Raw genomic sequence first — 23,803 nt, forward strand, 5'->3', positions numbered from 1 at the left:
GGGCGGAGCTTCTGGGGAAGCGCCAAAAAAGGAAATAGAAGGCGTGGCTTAAGGAAGAGCAGCTATAAAATGCAATGAGGGGCGTGGCTTAGAAGAAGCGTGTCTCCATAAAAGGCTATGAGGGGGCGTGGCTTTAGGCTACAGCTGCTCCATAAAAAGCAATGAAGGGGCGTGGCCTGTAACAAAGTCGCTTATAAATATGCAGTGAGGGGGCGCGGCCTGGGTAGATTTTTATAAAAGAACGCGAATCAAAGCAAACTTTCTATAAAATTAAAATAAAAAGCGTGGCCCGGGTGAAATCAGCGCTGTAAAAGACAACGAGAGGCGCGGCCTGGATCAAAGCGGTTCCAAAGCAGGTAATGAGGGCCGCGGCCTGCAGAGCAGCGCTATAAACGCGATGAAATTCCCCCTAGGACGTTTTATTGCTTTAAAACGCGATAAAATCTCTGTTCCGGAGGTGAATCTGAGGTGGCTGTGGGGATATTTGTGGCGAATAAACCTTTTTCTTTAGAGCGCGCAGAGATTTTGAAGCAATTCCGGCAACATTTGCGACGCTAAACAGCTTTGGAGGACCCAAAACCACCGAGACGCGGCAGGAGGAGGCGGCGTCACCACCGAGTTGCGTCTAGAGCGTTCCCACGGGTGGGCGCTTCCTGTCACGTGACGCGAATGCCGCGCTGCCATTGGTGAAGAGGGGAAGAGGCGGGAGAAGAACCGGAACCGGCGGGAGAAGAGCGGGAGCGGCGGGAGGAGAACCGGAACCGGCGGAAAGAGAACCGGAAACGGAGAGAGAAGAACCGGAAGGGGCGGGAGAAGAACCGGAAGCGGCGCGGGCGCCATGGCGGGGTTCGGCGTGGCCAACGAGAGGCTGCGGGCGCTGGAGGACCTGGAGCGCGAAATCGGCGCCTCCCTGCAGAGCGCGGGTGGGCGTGGCCTCCTTCAGGGGCGGGGCTTGAGCGGGAAAACGGGGAGGAGCTTGGGGAAGGTTGGGGTTTGGTTGCCATGGTGATGAGGGGCGGTGATTGGCGGGGTTTGAGGGGGCGGGGCCGGCGTTAAAGGGACCAATGGGAGAGCGAGAAATGGGGTCAGAGGTCATGGGGGTGGGGCCAGGTGTTCCCAGGTGTGCCCCGGGTGTGTCTAGGTGTGTCTGGGTGTGGCCAGGTGTGTCCAGGTGTGATCCAGATGTGTCCAGCTGTGCTCAGGTGTGATCCAGGTGTATCCAGGTGTTGTCCAGATGTCCCCAGGTGTGTCCAGGTGTTCCCAGGTGTGCCCAGGTGTGATCCAGGTGTGTCCAGGTGTCCCCAGGTGTTCCCAGGTGTGTCCAGGTGTGTCCCAGGTGTATCTCAGGTGTGTCCAGGTGTTGTCCAGGTGTACCCAGGTGTGTCCCAGGTGTGTCCAGGTGTGTCCCAGGTGTGTCCAGGTGTTCCCAGGTGTGTCCAGGTGTGTCCAGATGTGTCCAGGTGTGATCCAGGTGTGTTTCCAGGTCTGGTGATCCTGGAACTGTCCAAGGAGAAGCCCCAGGAGCGACACCTGGACCGTCAGGGGTGGGGTTTGGGGGTTCCCAGGTGTGTCCAGGTGTGTCCAGGTGTTCCCAAGTGTGATCCAGGTGTATCCAGGTGTGTCCAGGTGTGATCCAGGTGTGCCCAGGTGTTCCCAGGTGTGCCCAGGTGTGATCCAGGTGTGATCCAGGTGTGATCCAGGTGTGTCCAGGTGTGATCCAGGTGTGATTTCAGGTCTGGTGATCCTGGAGCTGTCCAAGGAGAAGCCCCAGGAGCGACACCTGGACCGTCAGGGGTGGGGTTTGGGGGTTCCCAGGTGTCCCCAGGTGTGTCCAGGTGTGTCCCAGGTGTGTCCAGGTGTGATCCAGGTGTGATCCAGGTGTGTCCAGGTGTTCCCAGGTGTGTCCAGGTGTGATCCAGGTGTGTTTCCAGGTCTGGTGATCCTGGAGCTGTCCAAGGAGAAGCCCCAGGAGCGACACCTGGACCGTCAGGGGTGGGGTTTGGGGGTCCCCAGGTGTCCCCAGGTGTATCCAGGTGTGTCCAGGTGTGTCCAGGTGTGATTCCAGGTGTGATTTCAGGTCTGGTGATCCTGGAGCTGTCCAAGGAGAAGCCCCAGGAGCGACACCTGGACCGTCAGGGGTGGGGTTTGGGGGTTCCCAGGTGTGTCCAGGTGTGTCCCAGGTGTGTCCAGGTGTGATCCAGGTGTATCCAGGTGTGTCCCAGGTGTCCCCAGGTGTCCCCAGGTGTGTCCCAGGTGTATCTCAGGTGTGTCCAGGTGTTGTCCAGGTATACCCAGGTATACCCAGGTGTGTCCCAGGTGTGTCCAGGTGTGTCCAGGTGTTCCCAGGTGTGATCCAGGTGTTCCCAGGTGTTCCCAGGTGTGTCCAGGTGTGATCCAGGTGTGTTTCCAGGTCTGGTGATCCTGGAGCTGTCCAAGGAGAAGCCCCAGGAGCGACACCTGGACCGTCAGGGGTGGGGTTTGGGGGTTCCCAGGTGTGATCCAGGTGTGTCCAGGTGTTCCCAAGTGTGATCCAGGTGTATCCAGGTGTGTCCAGGTGTGATCCAGGTGTGATTTCAGGTCTGGTGATCCTGGAGCTGTCCAAGGAGAAGCCCCAGGAGCGACACCTGGACCGTCAGGGGTGGGGTTTGGGGGTTCCCAGGTGTGATCCAGGTGTGCCCAGGTGTGATCCAGGTGTGATTTCAGGTCTGGTGATCCTGGAGCTGTCCAAGGAGAAGCCCCAGGAGCGACACCTGGACCGTCAGGGGTGGGGTTTGGGGGTCCCCAGGTGTCCCCAGGTGTTCCCAGGTGTGCCCAGGTGTGATCCAGGTGTGATCCAGGTGTGATCCAGGTGTGATCCAGGTGTGATCCAGGTGTGATTTCAGGTCTGGTGATCCTGGAGCTGTCCAAGGAGAAGCCCCAGGAGCGACACCTGGACCGTCAGGCCGCCCAGTTCGGAGCCGCCGTGGCCAAGGTGGAGGCCGAGCTCTCGGCCCAGATCCGTTACCTGACCCAGGTGAGGTCTGGGGGGTCCCAGGTGAGGTTTGGGGGGTCCCAGGTGAGGTCTGGGGGGGATTTGGGGTGTCCCAGGTAAGGTTTGGGGGTCCCAGGTGAGGTTTGGGGGTCCCAGGTGAGTTTTGGGTGTCCCCAGGTGCATTTGGGGTGTCTCAGGTGGATTTTGGGGGGTTTTTGGGGCTCCCCAGGTGCGTTTCGGGTGGAATTTTGGGGTTTTTGGGGCTCCCCAGGTAAGTTTTGGGGCTCCCCAGGTGCGTTTCGGGTGTCTCAGGTGGATTTTGGGGGGTTTTGGGGCTCCCCAGGTGCGTTTCGGGTGGAATTTTGGAGTTTTTGGGGCTCCCCAGGTGAGTTTTGGGTGGAATTTTGGGGTTTTTGGGGCTCCCCAGGTAAGTTTTGGGTGGAATTTTGGGGTTTTTGGGGCTCCCCAGGTGCGTTTCGGGTGGAATTTTGGAGTTTTGGGGCTCCCCAGGTGAGTTTTGGGTGGAATTTTGGGGTTTTTGGGGCTCCCCAGGTGCGTTTCGTGTGGAATTTTGGGGTTTTTGGGGCTCCCCAGCTGCGTTTCGGGTGTCTCAGGTGCGTTTCTCACCTGCCCAGGTGGCCACGGGGCAGCCCCACGAGGGCTCGAGCTACGCCGCGCGCAAGAGCTGCCAGCTGGCGCTGAACCGGCTGGACTACGCCCGGCGGCGCCTGGCCGAGCTGGCCCGCGCCTGCGAGCTGATGCTGGAGCAGTGACGCACCTGGGGGCACACCTGGGCACACCTGGGCACAGCTGGGCACAGCTGGAGCGGGAAAATCCAGAAAAAAATGGGATAAAATTGGAATTTTTGGTGATTTTTTGTGATTTTTGGGGATTTTTTGGGGGATATTTTGGGGTTTGACAGCGTGGAGATGTGGCTGAGACACACCTGGGCACACCTGGGCACAGCTGGGCACACCTGGGCACAGCTGGGCACAGCTGGAGTGGGAAAATCCGGAAAAAAATGGGATAAAATTGGAATTTTTGGTGTTTTTTTGGTGATTTTTGGTGATTTTTTGGGGGATATTTTGGGGTTTGACAGCGTGGAGATGTGGCTGGGCACAGCTGGGGACACCTGGGCACACCTGGGCACACCTGGGCACAGCTGGGCACACCTGGAATGGGAAAATCCAGAAAAAAATGGGATAAAATTGGGGTTTTTTGGTGATTTTTGGGGATTTTTTTGGTGAATTTTTGGATTTTTTTTGGTGGATTTTTGGGAATTTTTTCTTTATTTTTGGGGGGATTTTTTGGGATTTTTTGGGGATTTTTTGGAATTTTTTGGGGGATTTTTTGGGATATTTTTGGGAATTTTTTTTGGTTTTTTGGGGGGGATTTTTTGGGGCTTTTTTTGGGATTTATTTTGGGATAATTTTGGGGATTTTTTGGAATTTTTTTTTTTTAATTTTTGGGGGGAATTTTTGGAATTGTTTGGGGTTTTTTGGGATTTTTTGGGGTTTTTTGGGGATTTATTTTGGGATAATTTTGGGAATTTTGGGGATTTGTTGGGATTTTTTTTGAATTTTTTGGGGTGGATTTTTTTGCGGGGGGTTTTTTTGGGGTTATTTTTTTGGATTTTTGGGGTTTTTTGGGATTTTTTGGGACTGGAGACCCTCCCCAAAATAAAACGACGCCAAATCCACCCCGAATCCTGGAATTTTTGGGGGGAAATTTCTGGAATTTCGGGGATTTTGGGTGGAAATTTGCGGATTTTGGGGAGGTTTTGATCCATAAAAATGAATTTTTTTTGGGAATTCCGAACATCCGCGGTTTCATTGGGGGAATCCTGGGATAAACCTGGAAAAAGGATTTAAAAAATAAAGAGAATTCCCGGATTTCCGATGGGAATTCCAGAGAATTCCAAGGAATTCGCCCTCATCCGGCAATGGCGGGGCCCGGCGCTCTCCGAGGCCGCTTTTTTCCTCCTCTTCTCCTTTTTTGGGTCAAAACCAGAGGATTTGAGGCAAAACCCAACGCGGGAATCCCAAAAATTCCCTCAGAATTCCCAAAAATAAAATTCCCAAATTTTTCCCCTCACCCAACATGGCGCGGCGCTCTGCCGTACGATGACGTCACATCCGCGCCGCCCGCTTTGACGTCATCAAGAGCGCGCCGCCGCCGCAGCAATGGCGCCGCCCGTTGCCGTACAGCAAAAAGAAATGGCGGCTCCCGCTGCCGTAGCGTGACGTCATCAGAGGGCGCCGCGCGACGATGCTGGAGGCGCTGGGCCCGGGGGGGCTCCTGCTCGTGAGGGGTGAGGGGGATTTGGCGGGAATTTTTTTGGGAATATTTCGGGATTTTCGGGAATTTTTCGGGAATTCGGGGGGTTCGGGAATTCGGGGAGGCTCCCCAGGATGTTTTTTCCCCTCAGACACCGCCGAGTCCGAGGGTCGGAGCCTCCTGCGGGCGCTCGTCAGCGAGGCCGTGGCCAGGTGAGGATTTTTGAGGGAAAAACTGGGGAAATTCGGGAATTTCGGGATGTTTTGAGGGGGTTTTGGGGGGTCTGGGGTGGGATTTGGGGAATGTTCGGGAATTTTGGAAGGGTTTAAAGGGGATTTGGGGGGTTTGGGGGGGTTTTGAGGGGATTTTGGGGGGTCCTGGAATGATTTTGAGGGATTTTTGGGGTGGTTTTGAGGGATTTTTTGGGGTGGTTTTGAGGGATTTTTTGGGGTGGTTTTGTGGGATTTTTTGGGGGATTTTGGAGGTTTTTGGAGGTTTTGGGTTGTTTTTTGGGGGGTTTTGGGGTTTTTGAGGTTTTTTTGGAGGTTTTTGGGGTGGTTTTGGGGGATGTTTGGGGGATTTTTGGGGTGGTTTTGTGGGGTTTTTGGGGGTTTTGGAGGTTTTTGGGGGGTTTTGGGGTGGTTTTGGGGGGTTTTTGGGGTTTTTGGGGGTCTCCAAGGGCTCCAAACGCCCCCCAGGGCCGAGCAGGTGCTCGTGGTGCTCCTGGAGGTGACGCAGGAGGAATTCCAGACGGGGCTGAGCCCCTCCGTGAGGGAAAGGTGAGCCCAAAAACACCCAAAAACACCCCAAAAACCACCCAAAAACCACCCCAAAACCCCCCAAAAACACCCCAAAACACCCCAAAACCCCCAAAAACACCCCAAAACCCCCCAAAAACACCCCCAAAACACCCCAAAATGCACTCAAAATATTTCAAAAACCCTTAAAATGCCCCCAAATTCCCTCCAAATCTCCCCAAATCCCCTGAATTTCCCCAAATTTCCCCAAATTCCCCCCAAATCCCCTCAAATCTTCCCCAAATCTCCCAAATTTCACTCAAACGTCCCCAAAATCTCCCCAAATCCCCCGAATTTCATCAAATTCCCCTAAAATCTCCCAAATTCCCCCAAATTTTTTCAGTTTTCCCCCCAAATCCCCTCAAGTTCCCCAAATTTTTCCCCAAATATCCCAAAATCTCCCCCAAATCCCCCAATTTCACCCCAAATCTCCCCCAAATCCCCAATTCTCCCCCAAATCCCCCAATTTCACCCCAAATTTCCCCCAAATCCCCCAAATTTCACCCCAAATTTCCCCAAAATCCCCCAATTTCACCCCAAATATCCCAAAATCTCCCCAAAATCTCCCCAAATTTCCCCCAAATCCCCCAATTTCACCCCAAATTTCCCCCAAATATCCCAAAATCTCCCCAAATTTCCCCAAAATCCCCCAATTTCACCCCAAATTTCCCCCAAATATCCCAAACTCTCCCCAAAATCTCCCCCAAATCCCCCAATTTCACCCCAAAATCCCCCAATTTCACCCCAAATCTCCCCCAAATATCCCAAAATCTCCCCAAATTTCCCCCCAAATCCCCCAATTTCACCCCAAATTTCCCCAAAATCCCCCAATTTCACCCCAAATCCCCCAAATCTCCCCCAAATCCCCCAATTTCACCCCAAATTTCCCCAAATCCCCAAATTTCCCCAAATCCCCAAATTTCCCCCCAAATTTCCCCCAAATCCCCCAATTTCACCCCCAAATCCCCCAATTTCACCCCAAATTTCCCCCAAATTTCCCCCAAATCCCCCAATTTCCCCCCAAATTTCCCCCAAATCCCCCAATTTCCCCCCAAATCTCCCCAAATCCCCCAATTTCCCCCCAAATTTCCATTTCCAGGCTGCAGTTCCGGGACCTCTCCGGGGACCCCCGGGGGTGGCTGGGCCGGGGGGGTCTCCCCTCCCCCCCCCGGGTTTTTGGGGGGCTCCTGGGGGGTCTCCCCTCCCCCCCCCCGGTTCTGGTTCTGGACTCGCTGAGCTGGGCCCTGCTCCGGGAGCCCCTCCCCCACCCGGGGCTGGGGGCGCTGCTGGGGGAGGGGCACGGTGAGGGGGGGGAGGGGATTTGGGGGGGGTTTGGGGGGGGTTTGGGGGTCCTGGGGGGGATTTTGGGGGGATTTGGGGGGTCCTGGATGGGATTTGGGGGGATTTGGGGGGTCCTGTGGGGGATTTCGGTCCTGGATGGAATTTGGGGGGGATTTGGGGGGGATTTGGGGGAGATCTGGGGGGATTTGGGGGGTCCTAGATGGAATTTCGGGGGATTTGGGGGGGGTTTGGGTCCTGGATGGGATTTGGGGGGATTTCGGGGGGATCTGGGGGGGATTTGGGGGGGTTTGGGGGGTCCTGGATGGAATTTCGGGGGATTTTGGGGGGATTTGGGGATCCTGGATGAAATTTGGGGGGATTTGGGGGAGATCTGGGGGGATTTGGGGGGTCCTAGATGGAATTTGGGGGGTCCTGGATGGGATTTGGGGGGATTTGGGGGGGATTTGGGGGTCCTGGATGGGATTTGGGGGGATTTTGGGGGGATTTGGGGGTCCTGGGTGGAATTTGGGGGGATTTGGGGGGGATTTGGGCCCTGGATGGAATTTGGGGGGTCCTGGGGGGGATTTGGGGGGTCCTGGGCTGGATCTGGGGGGTCCTGGGTGGAATTTGGGGGGATTTGTGGGGGATTTGGGGGGTCCAGGGTGGATTTGGGGGGTCCTGGGTCGGATCTGGGGGGTCCAGGGTTGGATCTGGGGGGTCCTGGGTCGGATTTGGGGGGTCCCGGGGTGTTTTTTTGGGGGGATTTTCCCCCAATTTGAGGATTTTTGGGGGTCTCCCCCCTCTCTGGCAGAGCCCCCTCCCCGAATTCTGGCGCTGCTGCACCAGGACCTGCACCCCCCCCCGGTTTTGGGGGCTCTGGGGGGTCTCGCCCGGCTCCAGCTGATCCTGGGGGGACCCCCCGAGACCCCCGGAGCCCCCCGGAGCCTGAGGCTGCTCAGGGACCCCCGGAAAGGGGGGGGGGCGCTGCAGGTGGGGATTTGGGGGGGGGTTTGGGGGGGTCCTGGGGGATTTGGGGGGGTCCTGGGGGGTCCTTGAGGGGATTTGGGGGGTCCTGGGGGGGGTTTTGGGGGGTCCTGGGGGGGTTTAAAGGGGATTTTGGGGGTCCTGGGGGGGTTTTGGGGGGTCCTGGGGGATTTGGGGGGTCCTGGGGGGGTTTAAAGGGGATTTTTGGGGGTTTTTTTGGGGGCTTATTTTGGGGTGATTTTATGTGAATTTTGGGCTGAATTTTGGGGCTAATTTTGGGTGAATTTGGGGCTGATTTTGTGTTGATTTTGGGGCTGATTTTGGGGTAATTTTGGGCGATTTTGTGGCTGATTTTGGGTGATTTTGTGGCTGATTTTGGGGTAATTTTGGGCGATTTTGTGGCTGATTTTGGGGTGATTTTGGGTGATTTTGTGGCTGATTTTGGGGTAATTTTGGGCTGATTTTGGGTGAATTTGGGGCTGATTTTTGGCTGAATTTTGGGGCTGATTTTGAGCTCATTTTGGGTGATTTTGGGGTGATTTTTGGCTGAATTTTGGGGCTGATTTTGAGCTCATTTTGGGCGATTTTGGGGTTGATTTGGGGTGAATTTTGGGGCTGATTTTGAGTTAATTTTGGGCTGATTTTATGTTGATTTTGGGGCTGATTTGGGGTGAATTTTGGGGTAATTTGGGGCTGATTTTCCTCTCTCCCCTCCCCCCCAGGAGACCCTCACCCTCCTCCCCGACGGCTCCTTGGGGGGGCCCCCCCCACCCGACCCCTCCCCAAATCGGGGGGGGGAGGAGGAGCCCAAAAAGGCCCAAAATGCCCCAAATTTGGGCCCCTCCCCCCTGACTTTTCGCCTGGGGCTGTCGGGGGCCGAGCGGGGGGCGAGGGCGGCCCTGACCCCCCCGTACCTGCCCAGGTGAGTTCCAGAGACCCCAAAATCCCCCCAAAATTGCCCCAAAATCCCCTTTCAAAATCCCCCAAAATCCCTCCCAAAATCAGCTCAAAATCCCTCCCAAAATCGGCCCAAAATCCCCCAAAATTGCCCCAAAATCCCCCCAAAATCCCTCTCAAAATTCCCTCCCAAAATCAGCTCAAAATCCCTCCCAAAACTGGCCCAAAATCCCCCAAAATTGCCCCAAAATCCCTTCCAAAATCCCCCAAAATTCCCTCCCAAAATCAGCTCAAAATCCCTCCCAAAATCGGCCCAAAATCCCCCAAAATTGCCCCAAAATCCCCTCCAAAATCCCCTTCCAAAATCTCCCAAAATCCCCCAAAATCAGCTCAAAATCCCTCCCAAAACTGCCCCAAAATCCCCCAAAATTGCCCCAAAATCCCCTCCAAAATCCCCCAAAATCCCTCCCAAAATCCCCCAAAATCAGCTCAAAATCCCTCCCAAAATTGGCCCAAAATCCCCCAAAATTCCTCCCAAATTGCCCCAAAATTGGCCCAAAATCACCCAAAAATTCACCCAAAATTGCCCCAAAATTTCTTTTAAAATCTCGCTCAAAATCAGCCAAAAATTCCCCAAAAATTTGCATAAAATCAGCCCAAAATCACCCAAAAATTCACACAAAATTCCCTCAAAATCCCCCCAAAAATTCCCAAAAAATTCCCCTTCAAATCCCCTCAAAATCCCCAATTTTTCCCCAAAATCCCCATTTTTTCCCCAAATTCCCAAATTTTTCCCCAAAATCCCCAAATTTTACCCCAAAATCCCCATTTTTTCCCCAAAATTCCCATTTTCCCCCCAAAATCCCCAAATTTTCCCCCAAAATTTCAATTTTTTCCCCAAAATTCCCATTTTTTCCCCCAAAATCCCCATTTTCCCCCAAAATCCCCAAATTTTCCCCCCAAATTCCCAATTTTTCCCCAAAATTCCCTTTCTTGTCTCCAAAATCCCCAAATTTTACCCCAAAATCCCCAAATTTTACCCCAAAATCCCCCTTTTTTTTCCCAAAATCCCCATTTTTTCCCCAAAATTCCCATTTTTCCCCCAAAATCCCCAAATTTTCCCCCAAAATCCCATTTTTTCCCCCCAAAATTCCCATTTTTCCCCCCAAAATCCCCATTTTTCCCCCAAAATCCCCATTTTTCCCCCAAAATCCCCATTTTTCCCCAAAATCCCCAAATTTTCCCCCCAAATTCCCAATTTTTCCCAAAATTCCCTTTCTTGTCTCCAAAATCCCCAAATTTTACCCCAAAATCCCCAAATTTTACCCCAAAATCCCCCTTTTTTTCCCAAAATCCCAAAATTTCCCCCAAAATTTCGATTTTTTTCCCAAAATCCTCAATTTTTTCCCCCAAATTCCCATTTTTCCCCCCAAAATCCCATTTTTTTCCCAAAATCCCCATTTTTTCCCCCAAATCTCCCCAGGATCGTCCCCGAGCCGCCCCCCGAGGACCCCGAGGACCCCGACGAGGACCTGGAGCTTTGAACCCCCCCCGAGATTCCCAAATTTGGGGGGAAAATCCCCAAATTCGGGACCCAAATAAAGGAGCTGCACCTCCCCCACCCTGCCGGGCTCATTTCGGGGGAAAATCCCCAATTTTTGGGAAAAAACCCCCAAATTTTAGTGAAAAAAAATCTCAATTTGTTTGGGATAAAAATCCCAATTTTTGGGGAAAAAAACCCCAAATTTTAATGAAAAAAATCTCAATTTTTTGGGGATAAAAATCCCAATTTTTGGGGAAAAAACCCAAATTTTAGGGAAAAAAATCTCAATTTTTTAGGGATAAAAATCCCAATTTTTGGGGAAAAAAACCCAAATTTTAGTGAAAAAAAATCTCAATTTTTCAGGGATAAAAATCCCAATTCTTGGGGAAAAAACCCCAAATTTTAGTGAAAAAAATCTCAATTTTTTAGGAATAAAAATCCCAAGTTTTGGGAAGGAAAAATCCCCAATTTTGGGGAGAAAAATCCCGACTTTTGGAGGGAAAAAAACCTCAAATTTGGAGGGGAAAAAATCCCAATTTTTTAAGGAAAAAAATTCCCAATTTTTGGGAAAAAAATCCCAAATTTTGGGGAGGAAAAAAATCCCGATTTTTTTCAGGGAAAGAACTCAAACCACGCCCCTTAATTTGCATGAAGTTGCTGTCAATCAATCAGCCTGGCAGCACAAACCACGCCCCTTAATCTGCATAAAAGAACTGTCAATCACTTGTCTTGGCAGCTCAAACCACGCCCCTTAATTTACATAAAGAAGCTGCCAATCACTTATCCCGGCAGTTAAATCACGCCCCTTAATTTACATAAACGCGCTGTCAATCAATCAGCCTGACAGCTCAAGCCACGCCCCTTAGTTTTCATAAAGGAGCTGTCAATCACTTATCCTGGCAGTTAAATCCACGCCCCTTAATTTGCATAAACACGCTGTCAATCAATCAGACTGACAGCTCAAGCCACGCCCCCTGATTTGCATAGCCGCGTTGTCAATCATTCACAATTTATTAATCCCCACGGCAGAGACCCCGCCCCTTAATTTGCATAACTGCGCTGTCAATCATTCAGCATTTATTAATCGCAACTGCAGAGACCCCGCCCCTTAATTTGCATAACCGCGCTGTCAATCATCCATCAGCGGCGGCAACCCCGCGCCTGAATTTACATGAGCTGTCAATCAATCATTAATATTAAAAAAAACCCCCCGGCTCCTCCAATCAGCGCGGGTTCTATGTTTAAGCCACGCCCCCCGTGCGTGCCCCGGAAGCGGCGCCGCCGGAAGTGTCGCACCGGAAGCGGCGGCCCGGGGGTTGGGGGGGTGATGGCGGCCATGGCGGCGCTGGCGGCGGCGCCGCTCGGTCCTCGCTGAGGCCCGGGACCCCCCAAAAACCCTCCCGGGACCCCCCCGGGAAGCTCCGGGAGCGGCGGCGGAGCTGGCGGAGCTCGGGAGAGGCGGCGGCGGCGGGGCCGGGAGCGCGAGGATGCGCAGCCAGTGCCTGCTCGGCCTCCGCTCCTTCGTGGCCTTCGCCGCCAAACTCTGGAGCTTCGCCCTTTACCTGCTCCGGAGGCAGGTCCGGACCGTGAGTACCGGGAAAAACACCGGGAATTCCAACGGGAATGGGATCCGGGATAACGGGAATGGATCCGGGATAACGGGAATTACCGGGGGTACCGGGAATTACCGGGAATTACCGGGAACGGAGCCCCAAACTCTGGAGCTTCGCCCTTTACCTGCTCCGGAGGCAGGGCCGGACCGTGAGTACCGGGAAAAACACCGGGAAAAACACCGGGAATACCGGGAATTCCAATGGGAATGGGATCCGGGATAACGGGAATTGTACCGGGAATTAACGGGAATTGTACCGGGAATCAATGGGAATTGTACCGGGAATTGTACCGGGAATGGGTCAGGGATAACGGGAATTACCGGGAATTGTACCGGGAATTACCGGGAATTACCGGGAATTGTACCGGGAATTAACGGGAATTGTACCGGGAATTGTATTGGGAATTAACGGGAATTGTACCGGGAATTACCGGGAATTGTACTGGGAATTAACGGGAATTAACGGGAATTTATACGGAGAATTCCAGCGGGAATTAACGGGAATTATATGGGGAATAACCGGGAATTTATACCGGGAATTAATGGGAATTTATATCGGGAATTTATATTGGGAATTCCATCGGGAATTACCGGGAATTTTACCGGGAATTCCAACGGGAATAACCGGGAATGAGCCGGGAAAAACCTGGAATGGAGCAAAAATATCGGGAATGGAGCGGGAAAAAGCGGGAATGGCTCAGGAATAACCGGGAATGAGCCGGGAAAAACCAGGAATGGAGTTGGAATATCGGGAATGGAGCGGGGATAACCGGGAATGAGCCGGGAAAAACCGGGAATGGAGCAAAAATATCGGGAATGGAGCGGGAAAAACTGGGAATGAACCAGGAAAAACCTGGAATGGAGCAGAAATATCGGGAATGGAGCGGGGATAACCGGGAATGGCTCGGGAAAAACCGGGAATGAACCGGGAAAAACCTGGAATGGAGCAAAAATATCGGGAATGGAGCGGGAAAAACCGGGAATGAACCGGGAAAAACCAGGAATGGAGTTGGAATATCGGGAATGGAGCGGGGATAACCGGGAATGACCCTGGAAAAACCTGGAGTGGAGTTGGAATAGCGGGAATGGAGCGGGGATAACCGGGAATGAGCCGGGAAAAACCGGGAATGGAGCAAAAATATCGGGAATGGAGTGGGAAAAACTGGGAATGAACCAGGAATAACCGGGAATGGCTCGGGAAAAAGCGGGAATGGAGTTGGAATATCGGGAATGGAGCGGGAAAAACCTGGAATGGAGTTGGAATATCGGGAATGGAGCTGGAATGAGCCGGGAAAACCTGGAATGGAGCAAAAATATCGGGAATGGAGCGGGGATAACCGGGAATGAGCCGGGAAAAACCAGGAATGGAGTTGGAATATCGGGAATGGAGCGGAAATGAGCTGGGAAAAACCCGGAATGGAGCAGAAATGTCGGGAATGGAGCGGGAAAAACCGGGAATAACCTGGGAAAAAGCGGGAATGGAGCGGGAAAAAGCGGGAATGGCGGCAGGAGGGAATTCGGGAATTCCCGTGGGAGTTTGGGGAGGAATTTTGGGAATTTCCTGGGAGTTTTCGCCGATTTTGGGGGGATTTTTGTGGATTTTTTGGGAAGATTTTGGGGAATTTTGGGGAGGATTGGAGGAAATCGAGGAGAATTTTGGGAATTTTGGGAATTCTGGGGGGATTTGGGGAGAATTTGAGGAAATCCAGGAGGATTTTTGGGAATTTTTTGGGGAATTTTGGGGTTTTTTCTTCCAAAAAAACTCCGAAATTCCCATTTTTTTTTGCTTTTGGGGGGAAATTTTGGGAATTCTGGGAGGATTTGGGAAGAATTTGAGGAATTTCAGGATTTTTGTGGATTTGGGGAAGATTTTTGGGAATTTTGGGAGGGAATTTGAGGAGATTTTTATGGATTTTGAGGCAGATTTTGAATTTTTTTCCCCAAAAAAGCTCCAAAATTTTTGGGTTTTTTTTTGTTTTTTGCGGGGATTTTTGGGGATTTGGGGATTTTTGGGAATTTTGGGAATTTTGGGGCTGTCCCAAAGCAGAATTTGGGGTTTGCAGGTGATCCAGTACCAGACCGTGCGCTACGACGTCCTGCCCCTGTCTCCCATCTCCAGGAACCGCCTGAGTGAGTCCCAAAATCCCGGGAAAAAAACCCAAAATCTTGGGAAAAAAATCCCAAAATCTGGGAGAAAAATCCCCAAAATCCTGGGAGAAAAAATCCCAAAATCCTGGGAGAAAAAATCCCGGGAAAAAGTCCCCAAATCTTGGGAAAATAATCCCAAAATCCCGGGAAAAAAACCCAAAATCCTGGGAAAAAAACCCAAAATCCTGGGAAAATCCCAAAATCCCGGGAAAAATCCCAAAATCCCGGGAAAAAAACCCAAAATCCTGGGAAAAAAATCCCAAAATCCTGGGAAAAAAATCCCCAAAATTTGGGGAAAATCCCAAAATCCGAGGGAAAAATCACAAAATTCGGGAAAAATTCAAAAATCTGGGAAAAAAATCACAAAATTGGGAAAAATCCCAAAATTAGGGGGAAAAAGACCAAATTTGGATAAAAAAATCCTGAATTTTGGGGGAAAAATCCCACAATTGGGAGGAAAAATCCCCAAATTTTGCAGCCAAATCCCCAAATTTTCCCCCAAATTCCCAAATTTCCCCCCAAATTCGCGGATTTTTCCCCCAAATTCCCAAATTTTCCCCCCAAATTCCCCTCAAATCCCCCAATTTTCCCCTAAAAACCCCAATTTTCCCCCAAATTTCCCCCCAAATTCCCAAATTTCCCCCCAAATTCCCAAATTTCCCCCCAAATTCCCGGATTTTCCCCCCAAATTCCCAAATTTCCCCCCAAATTCCCGGATTTTCCCGGAATTCCCGGATTTTTTCCCCAGACCAGGTGAAGAGGAAGATTCTGGTGCTGGATTTGGACGAGACCTTGATCCACTCCCACCACGACGGGGTCCTGAGGCCCACGGTGCGACCCGGGACCCCCCCCGACTTCATCCTCAAGGTTTGGGGGGAAATCCCGGAATTCCGGGAAAAATCGGGAATTTTGGGAATTTTTGGGATTTTTTTTTAATTTTTTTGGAATTGTTTTGGAATTTTTTGGGAATTTTTTGGGAATTTTGGGTTTTTTTGGGGGGTTTTGAGGGGTCCTGGGACCCCCCCCGACTTCATCCTCAAGGTTTGGGGGGAAAATCCCAGAATTCTGGGAAAAATCGGGAATTTTGGGAAAATTTTGGGAATTTTGGGGGTTTTTTTGGAATTTTTGGGGAATTTTTTTGGAATTTTTTTGGAATTTTTGGAGTTTTTTGGGGGGATTTTGGGGGTTTTGAGGGGTCCTGGGACCCCCCCCGACTTCATCCTCAAGGTTTGGGGGAAAATCCCGGAATTCTGGGAAAATTTGGGAATTTTGGGAAAAATTTTGGAATTTTGGGGGTTTTTTTGGAATTTTTTTGGAATTTTTTCGGAATTTTTTGGGAATTGTTTTGGAATTTTGGGGTTTTTTGGGGGGTTTTGAGGGGTCCTGGGACCCCCCCCGACTTCATTCTCAAGATTTGGGGGGAAAATCCCGGAATTCCGGGAAAAATTGGGAATTTTGGGAATTTTGGGGGGTCCCAGGGAAGTTTCTGGGGGATTTTTGGGGGATTTTGGAGCTTCCGGGGGTTTTTGGGGGTCCCAGGGGGATTTTGGGGGTCCTGGGGTTGATTTTGGGGGTTCCAGGGCTGATTTTGGCGGGTTTTGGGGCTGATTTTGGGGGGTTTTGGGTGTTTTTTTAGGGGTCCTGGGGTTGATTTTGGGGGTCCTGGGGTTGATTTTGGGGTTCCCAGGGCAGATTTTGGGGTTTTTTGGGGTTTTTGGGGTTGTTTTGGGGGTTTTTGGGGTGGTTTTGGCGGTTTTTGGGGTTGTTTTGGGGATTTTTGGGGGTCCCGGTGCTGATTCTGGGGGTCCTTCGCAGGTGGTCATTGACAAACACCCCGTGAGGTTCTTCGTGCACAAGCGGCCGCACGTGGATTTCTTCCTGGAGGTGGTGAGTGAACCCCAAAAACCCCCAAATTCACCCCAAAAACACCAAAATTCACCCCAAAAAACCCCCAAATTCACCCCAAAAACCCCCAAATTCACCCCAAAAACTCCAAATTCACCCCAAACACCCGGTGTTTATTCCCATTGTTTATTCCCATTGTTTATTCCCATTGTTTATTCCCATTGTTTATTCCTGCCATTCCCGGTGTTTATTCCTGGTTTTCCTGGTATTTATTCCCAGTGTTCATTCCCGTTGTTTATTCCCGGTGTTTATCCCAGGTGTCGCAGTGGTACGAGTTCACAGTGTTCCCGGTGTTTATTCCCGGTGTTTATCTGCCATTCCCGTTGTTTATCCGGGTGTTTATCTGGGTGTTCCCCCAGGTGTCGCAGTGGTACGAGCTGGTTGTGTTCACAGAGATCCTGGTGTTTATCCGGGTGTTTATTCCCAGTGTTCCCGGTGTTTATCCCGGTGTTTATCCGGGTGTTTATCTGCCATTCCCGGTGTTTATTCCCGGTGTTTATTCCCGGTGTTTATCTGCCATTCCCGGTGTTTATTCCCGGTGTTCCCGGTGTTTATTCCCGCCATTCCCGGTGTTTATCCGGGTGTTTATCTGGGTGTTCCCCCAGGTTTCCCAGTGGTACGAGCCGGTTGTGTTCACAGTGATCCCGGTGTTTATCCGGGTGTTTATCCGGGTGTTTATCCTGCCATTCCCAGTGTTTATTCCCGGTGTTTATCTGCCATTCCCGGTGTTCCTGGTGTTTATTCCCGGTGTTCCCCCAGGTTTCCCAGTGGTACGAGCTGGTTGTGTTCACAGTGATCCCAGTGTTTATCCGGGTGTTTATCCGGGTGTTTATCCTGCCATTCCCAGTGTTTATTCCCGGTGTTCCCGGTGTTTATTCCCGTTGTTCCCCCAGGTTTCCCAGTGGTACGAGCTGGTTGTGTTCACAGTGATCCCGGTGTTTATCCTGGTGTTTATTCCCGGTGTTTATCTGCCATTCCCGGTGTTTGTTCCCGGTGTTCCCGGTGTTTATCCGGGTGTTTATCCGGGTGTTCCCCCAGGTGTCGCAGTGGTACGAGCTGGTTGTGTTCACAGTGATCCCGGTGTTTATTCCTGGTGTTTATCTGCCATTCCCGGTGTTTATTCCCGGTGTTTATCTGGGTGTTTATCTGCCATTCCCGGTGTTTATTCCCGGTGTTTATCTGCTATTCCCAGTGTTCCCGGTGTTTATTCCCGGTGTTTATCCCCCAGGTTTCCCAGTGGTACGAGCTGGTTGTGTTCACAGTGATCCCGGTGTTTATTCCTGTTGTTTATTCCCGGTGTTTATTCCCGCCGTTTATTCCCGCCATTCCCAGTGTTTATCCGGGTGTTTATCCGGGTGTTTATCTGCCATTCCCGGTGTTTATCCCGGTGTTCCCGGTGTTTATTCCCACCATTCCCGGTGTTTATCCGGGTGTTCCCCCAGGTGTCCCAGTGGTACGAGCCGGTTGTGTTCACAGTGATCCCGGTGTTTATTCCCGGTGTTTATCTGCCATTCCCGGTGTTTATCCCAGTGTTTATTCCCAGTGTTCCCGGTGTTTATTCCCGTTGTTTATTCCCGGTGTTTATCCGGGTGTTTATCTGCCATTCCCGGTGTTTATTCCCGGTGTTTATCCGGGTGTTTATCTGCCATTCCCGGTGTTTATTCCCGGTGTTTATCTGCCATTCCCGGTGTTCCCGGTGTTTATTCCCGGTGTTCCCGGTGTTTATTCCCGTTGTTTGTCCCAGGTTTCCCAGTGGTACGAGCTGGTTGTGTTCACAGCCAGCATGGAGATCTACGGCTGTGCCGTGGCCGATCGGCTGGACAACAACCGCTGCATCCTGGGCCGGCGCTACTACCGACAGGTGAGAGATACACCTGGACAGGTGAGAGACACCTGGACAGGTGTGACAGGTGTGATACACCTGGACAGGTGTGAGGGGTGTGTGTGATGTGTGTGACAACAACCGCTGCATCCTGGGCCGGCGCTACTACCGACAGGTGAGATACACCTGGACAGGTGAGAGACACCTGGACAGGTGAGAGATACATCTGTGTGTGTGAGATACACCTGGACAGGTGAGAGACACACCTGTATGTGTGTGAGATACACCTGGACAGGTGAGAGACACACCTGTGTGTGTGAGATACACCTGGACAGGTGTGAGATACACCTGTGTGTGTGAGATACACCTGGACAGGTGAGAGACACACCTGTGTGTGTGTGAGATACACCTGTGTGTGAGAGATACACCTGTGTGTGTGAGATACACCTGGACAGGTGTGAGATACACCTGGACAGGTGTGAGGGGTGTGATACAGGTGTGTGACAACAACCGCTGCATCCTGGGCCGGCGCTACTACCTGGACAGGTGAGATACACCTGGACAGGTGAGAGATACACCTGGACAGGTGAGAGATATACCTGTGTGTGTGTGAGATACACCTGTGTGTGTGAGATACACCTGTGTGTGTGAGATACACCTGGACAGGTGAGAGATACACCTGTGTGTGTGAGATACACCTGTGTGTGTGAGATACACCTGTGTGTGTGAGATACACCTGTGTGTGTGTGAGATACACCTGGACAGGTGAGAGATACACCTGTGTGTGTGTGAGATACACCTGTGTGTGTGAGATACACCTGTGTGTGAGAGACACACCTGTGTGTGTGAGATACACCTGGACAGGTGAGAGACACACCTGTGTGTGTGTGAGATACACCTGTGTGTGTGAGATACACCTGGACAGGTGAGAGATACACCTGGACAGGTGAGAGACACACCTGTGTGTGTGAGATACACCTGGACAGGTGAGAGACACACCTGTGTGTGTGAGATACACCTGGACAGGTGAGAGACACACCTGTGTGTGTGTGAGATACACCTGTGTGTGAGAGATACACCTGTGTGTGTGAGATACACCTGTGTGTGTGAGAGATACACCTGGACAGGTGAGAGACACACCTGTGTGTGTGAGATACACCTGGACAGGTGTGAGATACACCTGTGTGTGTGAGAGATACACCTGTGTGTGAGAGATACACCTGTGTGTGTGAGAGATACACCTGTGTGTGTGAGAGATACACCTGTGTGTGTGTGAGATACACCTGGACAGGTGAGAGACACACCTGTGTGTGAGAGATACACCTGTGTGTGTGAGATACACCTGTGTGTGTGAGAGATACACCTGGACAGGTGAGTGATACACCTGTGTGTGTGAGATACACCTGGACAGGTGAGAGATACACCTGTGTGTGTGAGATACACCTGGACAGGTGTGAGATACACCTGTGTGTGTGAGACACACCTGGACAGGTGAGAGATACACCTGTGTGTGAGAGATACACCTGGACAGGTGGGACAGGTCACAGCCAGCTCAGGAACACCTGGACAGGTGACACAGGTGAGGGACAGGCTTGACAGGTGAGGAACACCTGGACAGGTGTGACAGGTGAGGAACACCTGGACAGGTGTGACAGGTGACACAGGTGAGGGACAGGTGTGACAGGTGAGGAACACCTGGACAGGTGACACAGGTGATGGACAGGTGTGATACAGCTCAGGAACACCTGGACAGGTGTGACAGGTGAGGAACACCTGGACAGGTGTGTGACAGGTGTGACAGGTGTGTGTGAGGCGTGACACAGGTGACAGGTGAGGAACACTTGGACAGGTGTGTTGGGCGTGTCCATGGGTGTGTCTGTGGGCGTGTCCCAGTCCCAGTGGGTGTGTCCTGTGATTGGGGGCATGCCCCATTTCCAGTGGGCGCGTCCCATTTCCGGTGGGCGTGTCCAATCCCCGGTGGGCACATCCTGTGGTCAGTGGGCGTGTCCCAAACCCGGTGGGCGTGTCCTGTGGTTGATGGGCATGTCCCATCTCCGGTGGGCGGGTCCCATCTCCGGTGGGCGGGTCCCATTTCCGGTGGGCGTGTCCCTGACGTGGCCCCGCCCCCAGCACTGCACGCTGGAGCTGGGCAGTTACATCAAGGACCTGTCGGTGGTGCACAGCGACCTGTCCAGCATCGTCATCCTGGACAACTCCCCCGGGGCCTACCGCAGCCATCCAGGTACCCAAAACATCCCCAAAATGTCCCCAAAATAGCCCCAAAATATTCCCAAAACGTCCCCAAAATATCCCCAAAATAGCCCCAAAATATTCCCAAAATATCCCTAAAATATCCCTAAAGTATTCCCAAAATATCCCCAAAATATTCCCAAAACATTCCCAAAATATCCCCAAAATGTTCCCAAAACATCCCCAAAATATTCCCAAAATATCCTGGAATTATCCCAAAAATCCCTGTCCCCAAATTCCCAAAAATGGCCCCGAAATTCCCCCAAAATTCCCCCAAAATCTCTCTGGGGACCCCCAAAACTCCCCCAAATTCCCCTAAATTCTCCCCAAATCCCTCTCAGACTTTTTGGGGACGCCCAAAATCTTTTGGGGACCCCCAAATCCCCCCAAATCCCCCCAAATCCCCCCCAAATCCATCTCAAACTCCCTGGGGACCCCCAAAATCCTTCTGGGGACCCCCAAAACTCCCCCAAATCCCCCCCAAACCCCCCAAAATCTCCCCCAGTTCCCCCCAAATCCCTCTCAAACCCTTTGGGGACCCCCAAAATCCTTCTGGGGACCCCCAAAACCCCCCAAATTTCCCCCCCAGACAACGCCATCCCCATCAAGTCGTGGTTCAGCGACCCCGGGGACCCCCCAAATCCCCCCAAATCCCCTCAAATCCCCCCCAAAACTCCCCCAAATCCCCCCCAAATCCCCCCCAAATCCATCTCAAACCTTCTGGGGACCCCCAAAACCCCCCAAATTTCCCCCCCAGACAACGCCATCCCCATCAAGTCGTGGTTCAGAGACCCCGGGGACCCCCAAATCCCCCCCAAATCCCCTCAAATCCCCCCCAAATCCCCTCAAATCCCCTCAAATCCCCTCAAATCCATCTCAAACCCTCTGGGGACCCCCAAAATCCTTCCGGGGACCCCCAAAACCCCCCAAATTTCCCCCCCAGACAACGCCATCCCCATCAAGTCGTGGTTCAGTGACCCCGGGGACCCCCCAAACCCCCTTAAATCCCCCTAAACCTCCCTCAAATCCCTCCCAGATCCCTCTCAAACCCTCTGGGGACCCCCAAAATCCTTCTGGGGACCCCCAAATCCTTCTGGGGACCCCCAAAACTCCCCCAAATTTCCCCCCCAGACAACGCCATCCCCATCAAGTCGTGGTTCAGCGACCCCGGGGACACGGCCCTGCTCAACCTGCTGCCCATGCTGGACGCGCTCAGGTGGGGAGGGGGCGAGGCTGGGGGGATTTGGGGGGGTCCCCAGGGGGTTTGGGGGGTCCTGAGTGGATTTGGGGGGTCCTGGGGGAGATTTGGGGGTCTTGGAGGGATTTGGGGGGTCCTGGGGTGGATTTGGGGGGGATTTGGAAGGATTTGAGGGGGGTTTGGGGGGTCCTGGGGGGGGTTGAGGAGATTTGAGGGGGTTTGGGGGGGATTTGGGGGGTCCTGGGGTGGATTTGGGGGGGATTTGGAAGGATTTGAGGGGGGTTTGGGGGGTCCTGGGGGGGGTTGAGGAGATTTGAGGGGGTTTGGGGGGGATTTGGGGGGTCCTGGAGTGGATTTGGGGGGAATTTTGGGGATCCTGGGTTATTTGGGGAGGATTTGGGGGGGTCCTGGGGTGGATTTGGGGGGTCCTGGAGTGGATTTGGGGGGGGTCCCCAGGGGTTTTGGGGGTAATTTGGGGGATCCTGGTTGAATTTGGGGGGGGGTCCTGGGTGATTTTTTTTGGGCTCATTTCCCGCCAAATTCCCACATTCCCTTCCGGAATTTTTACCTTTCCCCTCCTCTGGACCATACCATTATTTCACGGGGGGGGGGGGGGGGGCGGGGATTATTTTATGATTTGCATATTTTGGGGGGGAGGGGGGGGTCTCACACCTTTTTTTTTTTCCTCCTCCCGCCCCCTCCCCAAATTCAGGTTCACGGCCGACGTCCGCTCCGTGCTCAGCCGGAACCTTCACCAGCACCGCCTGTGGTGACCCCGGAGCCCCCCCGGGACCCCCCCCGGGGACCCCCCTTGGCGACAAAACCGGGGTGGGGGAGGGGAATCGCCCCCTCCCCCCTCCCCTCCCCTCCCCCCCCTCAGGGGACAGCACCGGGACCCCCCCCCGGTCCCCAACCGGACTCTGCGCCCCCCCCTCATTTATTTTGGGGTGCGGGGGGGGGTTAAATTTTGGGGGTCTCGTTCCCCACCCCTCCCCCAACGTGCCTGAATTAAGGAGGGGGCGGGGCTTTGGGGGGAGGGGCTTTGGGGGATGCCCCTCCCCCTTTCTGATGGACATTTGGGAGCTCCTCCTCCCCCCCCCCCCCCGTGTTTTTAAAAGCCCTTGGTCCCCACTCGCGGCGTCTCTGTGGTTCCTGTGCCGCCCCCAGACCCATTTTTGGGGGGGTTCGGTGCCGCCCCCAGACCCATTTTGGGGTCTTTTTTCCCCCCCCCATTTTTCTCTCACAATGGTTCCGTCCGCCTCAGCGCTGGCTCCGCCCCTTTTTCATCTGGCCGCGCCTCCCCGGCGCGGCCGAATGACGTCATAACGCGCGCTCGTTCGCGGCCCCGCGTTACCGGGACCCCTCCCCCGGTTACCGGGACCCTCCCGCCACCGCCGGTACCGGGGGCTGGGGAAGGTTTTGCGCTGTTTCCGTGGAGAACCGCGGCGGGCAGAGCGCGCTCCTCGCGCCGTTTGCGTAGCGCTGAGGGCAGCGGCGGGAACTTTACGCCGTTTGCGTAACGCTGAGGGCAACGGCGGGAACCGTGCGCCGTTTGCTTAGCGCTCCGCCATTACCGTTCCCGGGGCCCGTTCGCCGTTCCTCGGGCCCGTTCGCCGTTCCCCGGGTCCGTTCGCCGTTCCCGTCGCGCTGAGGGCAGCGGCGGGGCCTTTACGGTGGACTGGGATGAACCGGGAGGGGACTGGGATGAACCGGACGCCGTTTGTGTAGCGCTGAGGGCGGCCGTGCGCTCCTTACGCCATTTACGTAGCGCTGCGGGCAGTGCTGGGGCATTTTGGGGGGGACTGGAGGGGACTGGGATGGACTGGAACGGACTGGGAAAGGTCCAAGAGACGTCAGGAGGGAGCCGTGGTGGACTGGGAGACGTTAACAGCGGACTGGGATAAACTGGGAGAGATTTGGAACTGGGATGACCTGGGGAGCTTCTGGGAGGAACTGGGAGCGCCTTCCCTCACCGCGCATGCGCGGCCGCAGAGCTCCGCCCCTCGGAGCCTCACGCATTAAAGCATTGACCAATCAAAACTCGGCTCTGTCGTCCCGCCTTTTTTAAAGCCACTCCCATTTTAGCATCGCCCAATCAAAACTCCGCATTAAAACAAA

The 23,803-nt window shown here is 53.2% G+C and overlaps 2 protein-coding genes across 2 annotated transcripts; both read left to right on the forward strand.

The window, feature by feature from the left end:
* Positions 1-690: 690 nt before the first annotated feature.
* ELP5 (elongator acetyltransferase complex subunit 5) lies at positions 691-10,824 on the forward strand (the record flags this gene model as incomplete). Its single annotated transcript, XM_086871711.1, has 8 exons — positions 691-923; positions 2,883-3,013; positions 5,400-5,460; positions 5,947-6,027; positions 7,145-7,347; positions 8,138-8,316; positions 9,033-9,232; positions 10,691-10,824. Coding segments are annotated over 8 exons (1,149 nt in total), but the record flags the coding sequence as incomplete, so codon positions are not given.
* A 1,235-nt stretch (positions 10,825-12,059) lies between these two features.
* CTDNEP1 (CTD nuclear envelope phosphatase 1) lies at positions 12,060-23,725 on the forward strand. The gene is made up of 8 exons (XM_086871871.1): positions 12,060-12,336; positions 14,426-14,492; positions 15,259-15,377; positions 16,326-16,397; positions 18,160-18,276; positions 20,368-20,479; positions 21,619-21,703; positions 22,398-23,725. The coding sequence occupies exons 1-8, from the start codon at positions 12,238-12,240 to the stop codon at positions 22,456-22,458; spliced, it is 732 nt and encodes a 243-aa protein (XP_086727997.1). The 5' UTR covers positions 12,060-12,237; the 3' UTR covers positions 22,459-23,725.
* Positions 23,726-23,803: the final 78 nt, after the last annotated feature.

The sequence above is a fragment of the Cyanistes caeruleus genome, chromosome 37 (genome assembly GCF_971803275.1).
Source record: "Cyanistes caeruleus chromosome 37, bCyaCae1.hap1.1, whole genome shotgun sequence".
NCBI classification, from domain to species: domain Eukaryota; kingdom Metazoa; phylum Chordata; class Aves; order Passeriformes; family Paridae; genus Cyanistes; species Cyanistes caeruleus.

What these genes read in the sequence shown, in the direction of transcription:
- CTDNEP1 (XM_086871871.1), top strand. Translation starts at nt 12,238, where the DNA reads ATGCGCAGCCAGTGCCTGCTCGGCCTCCGCTCCTTCGTGGCCTTCGCC. An exon ending in CCCCCGACTTCATCCTCAAG is followed by an intron (nt 15,378 to 16,325) that starts GTTTGGGGGGAA and finishes GGTCCTTCGCAG; the next exon opens with GTGGTCATTGACAAACACCC. An exon ending in GCCGGCGCTACTACCGACAG is followed by an intron (nt 18,277 to 20,367) that starts GTGAGAGATACA and finishes CCCCGCCCCCAG; the next exon opens with CACTGCACGCTGGAGCTGGG.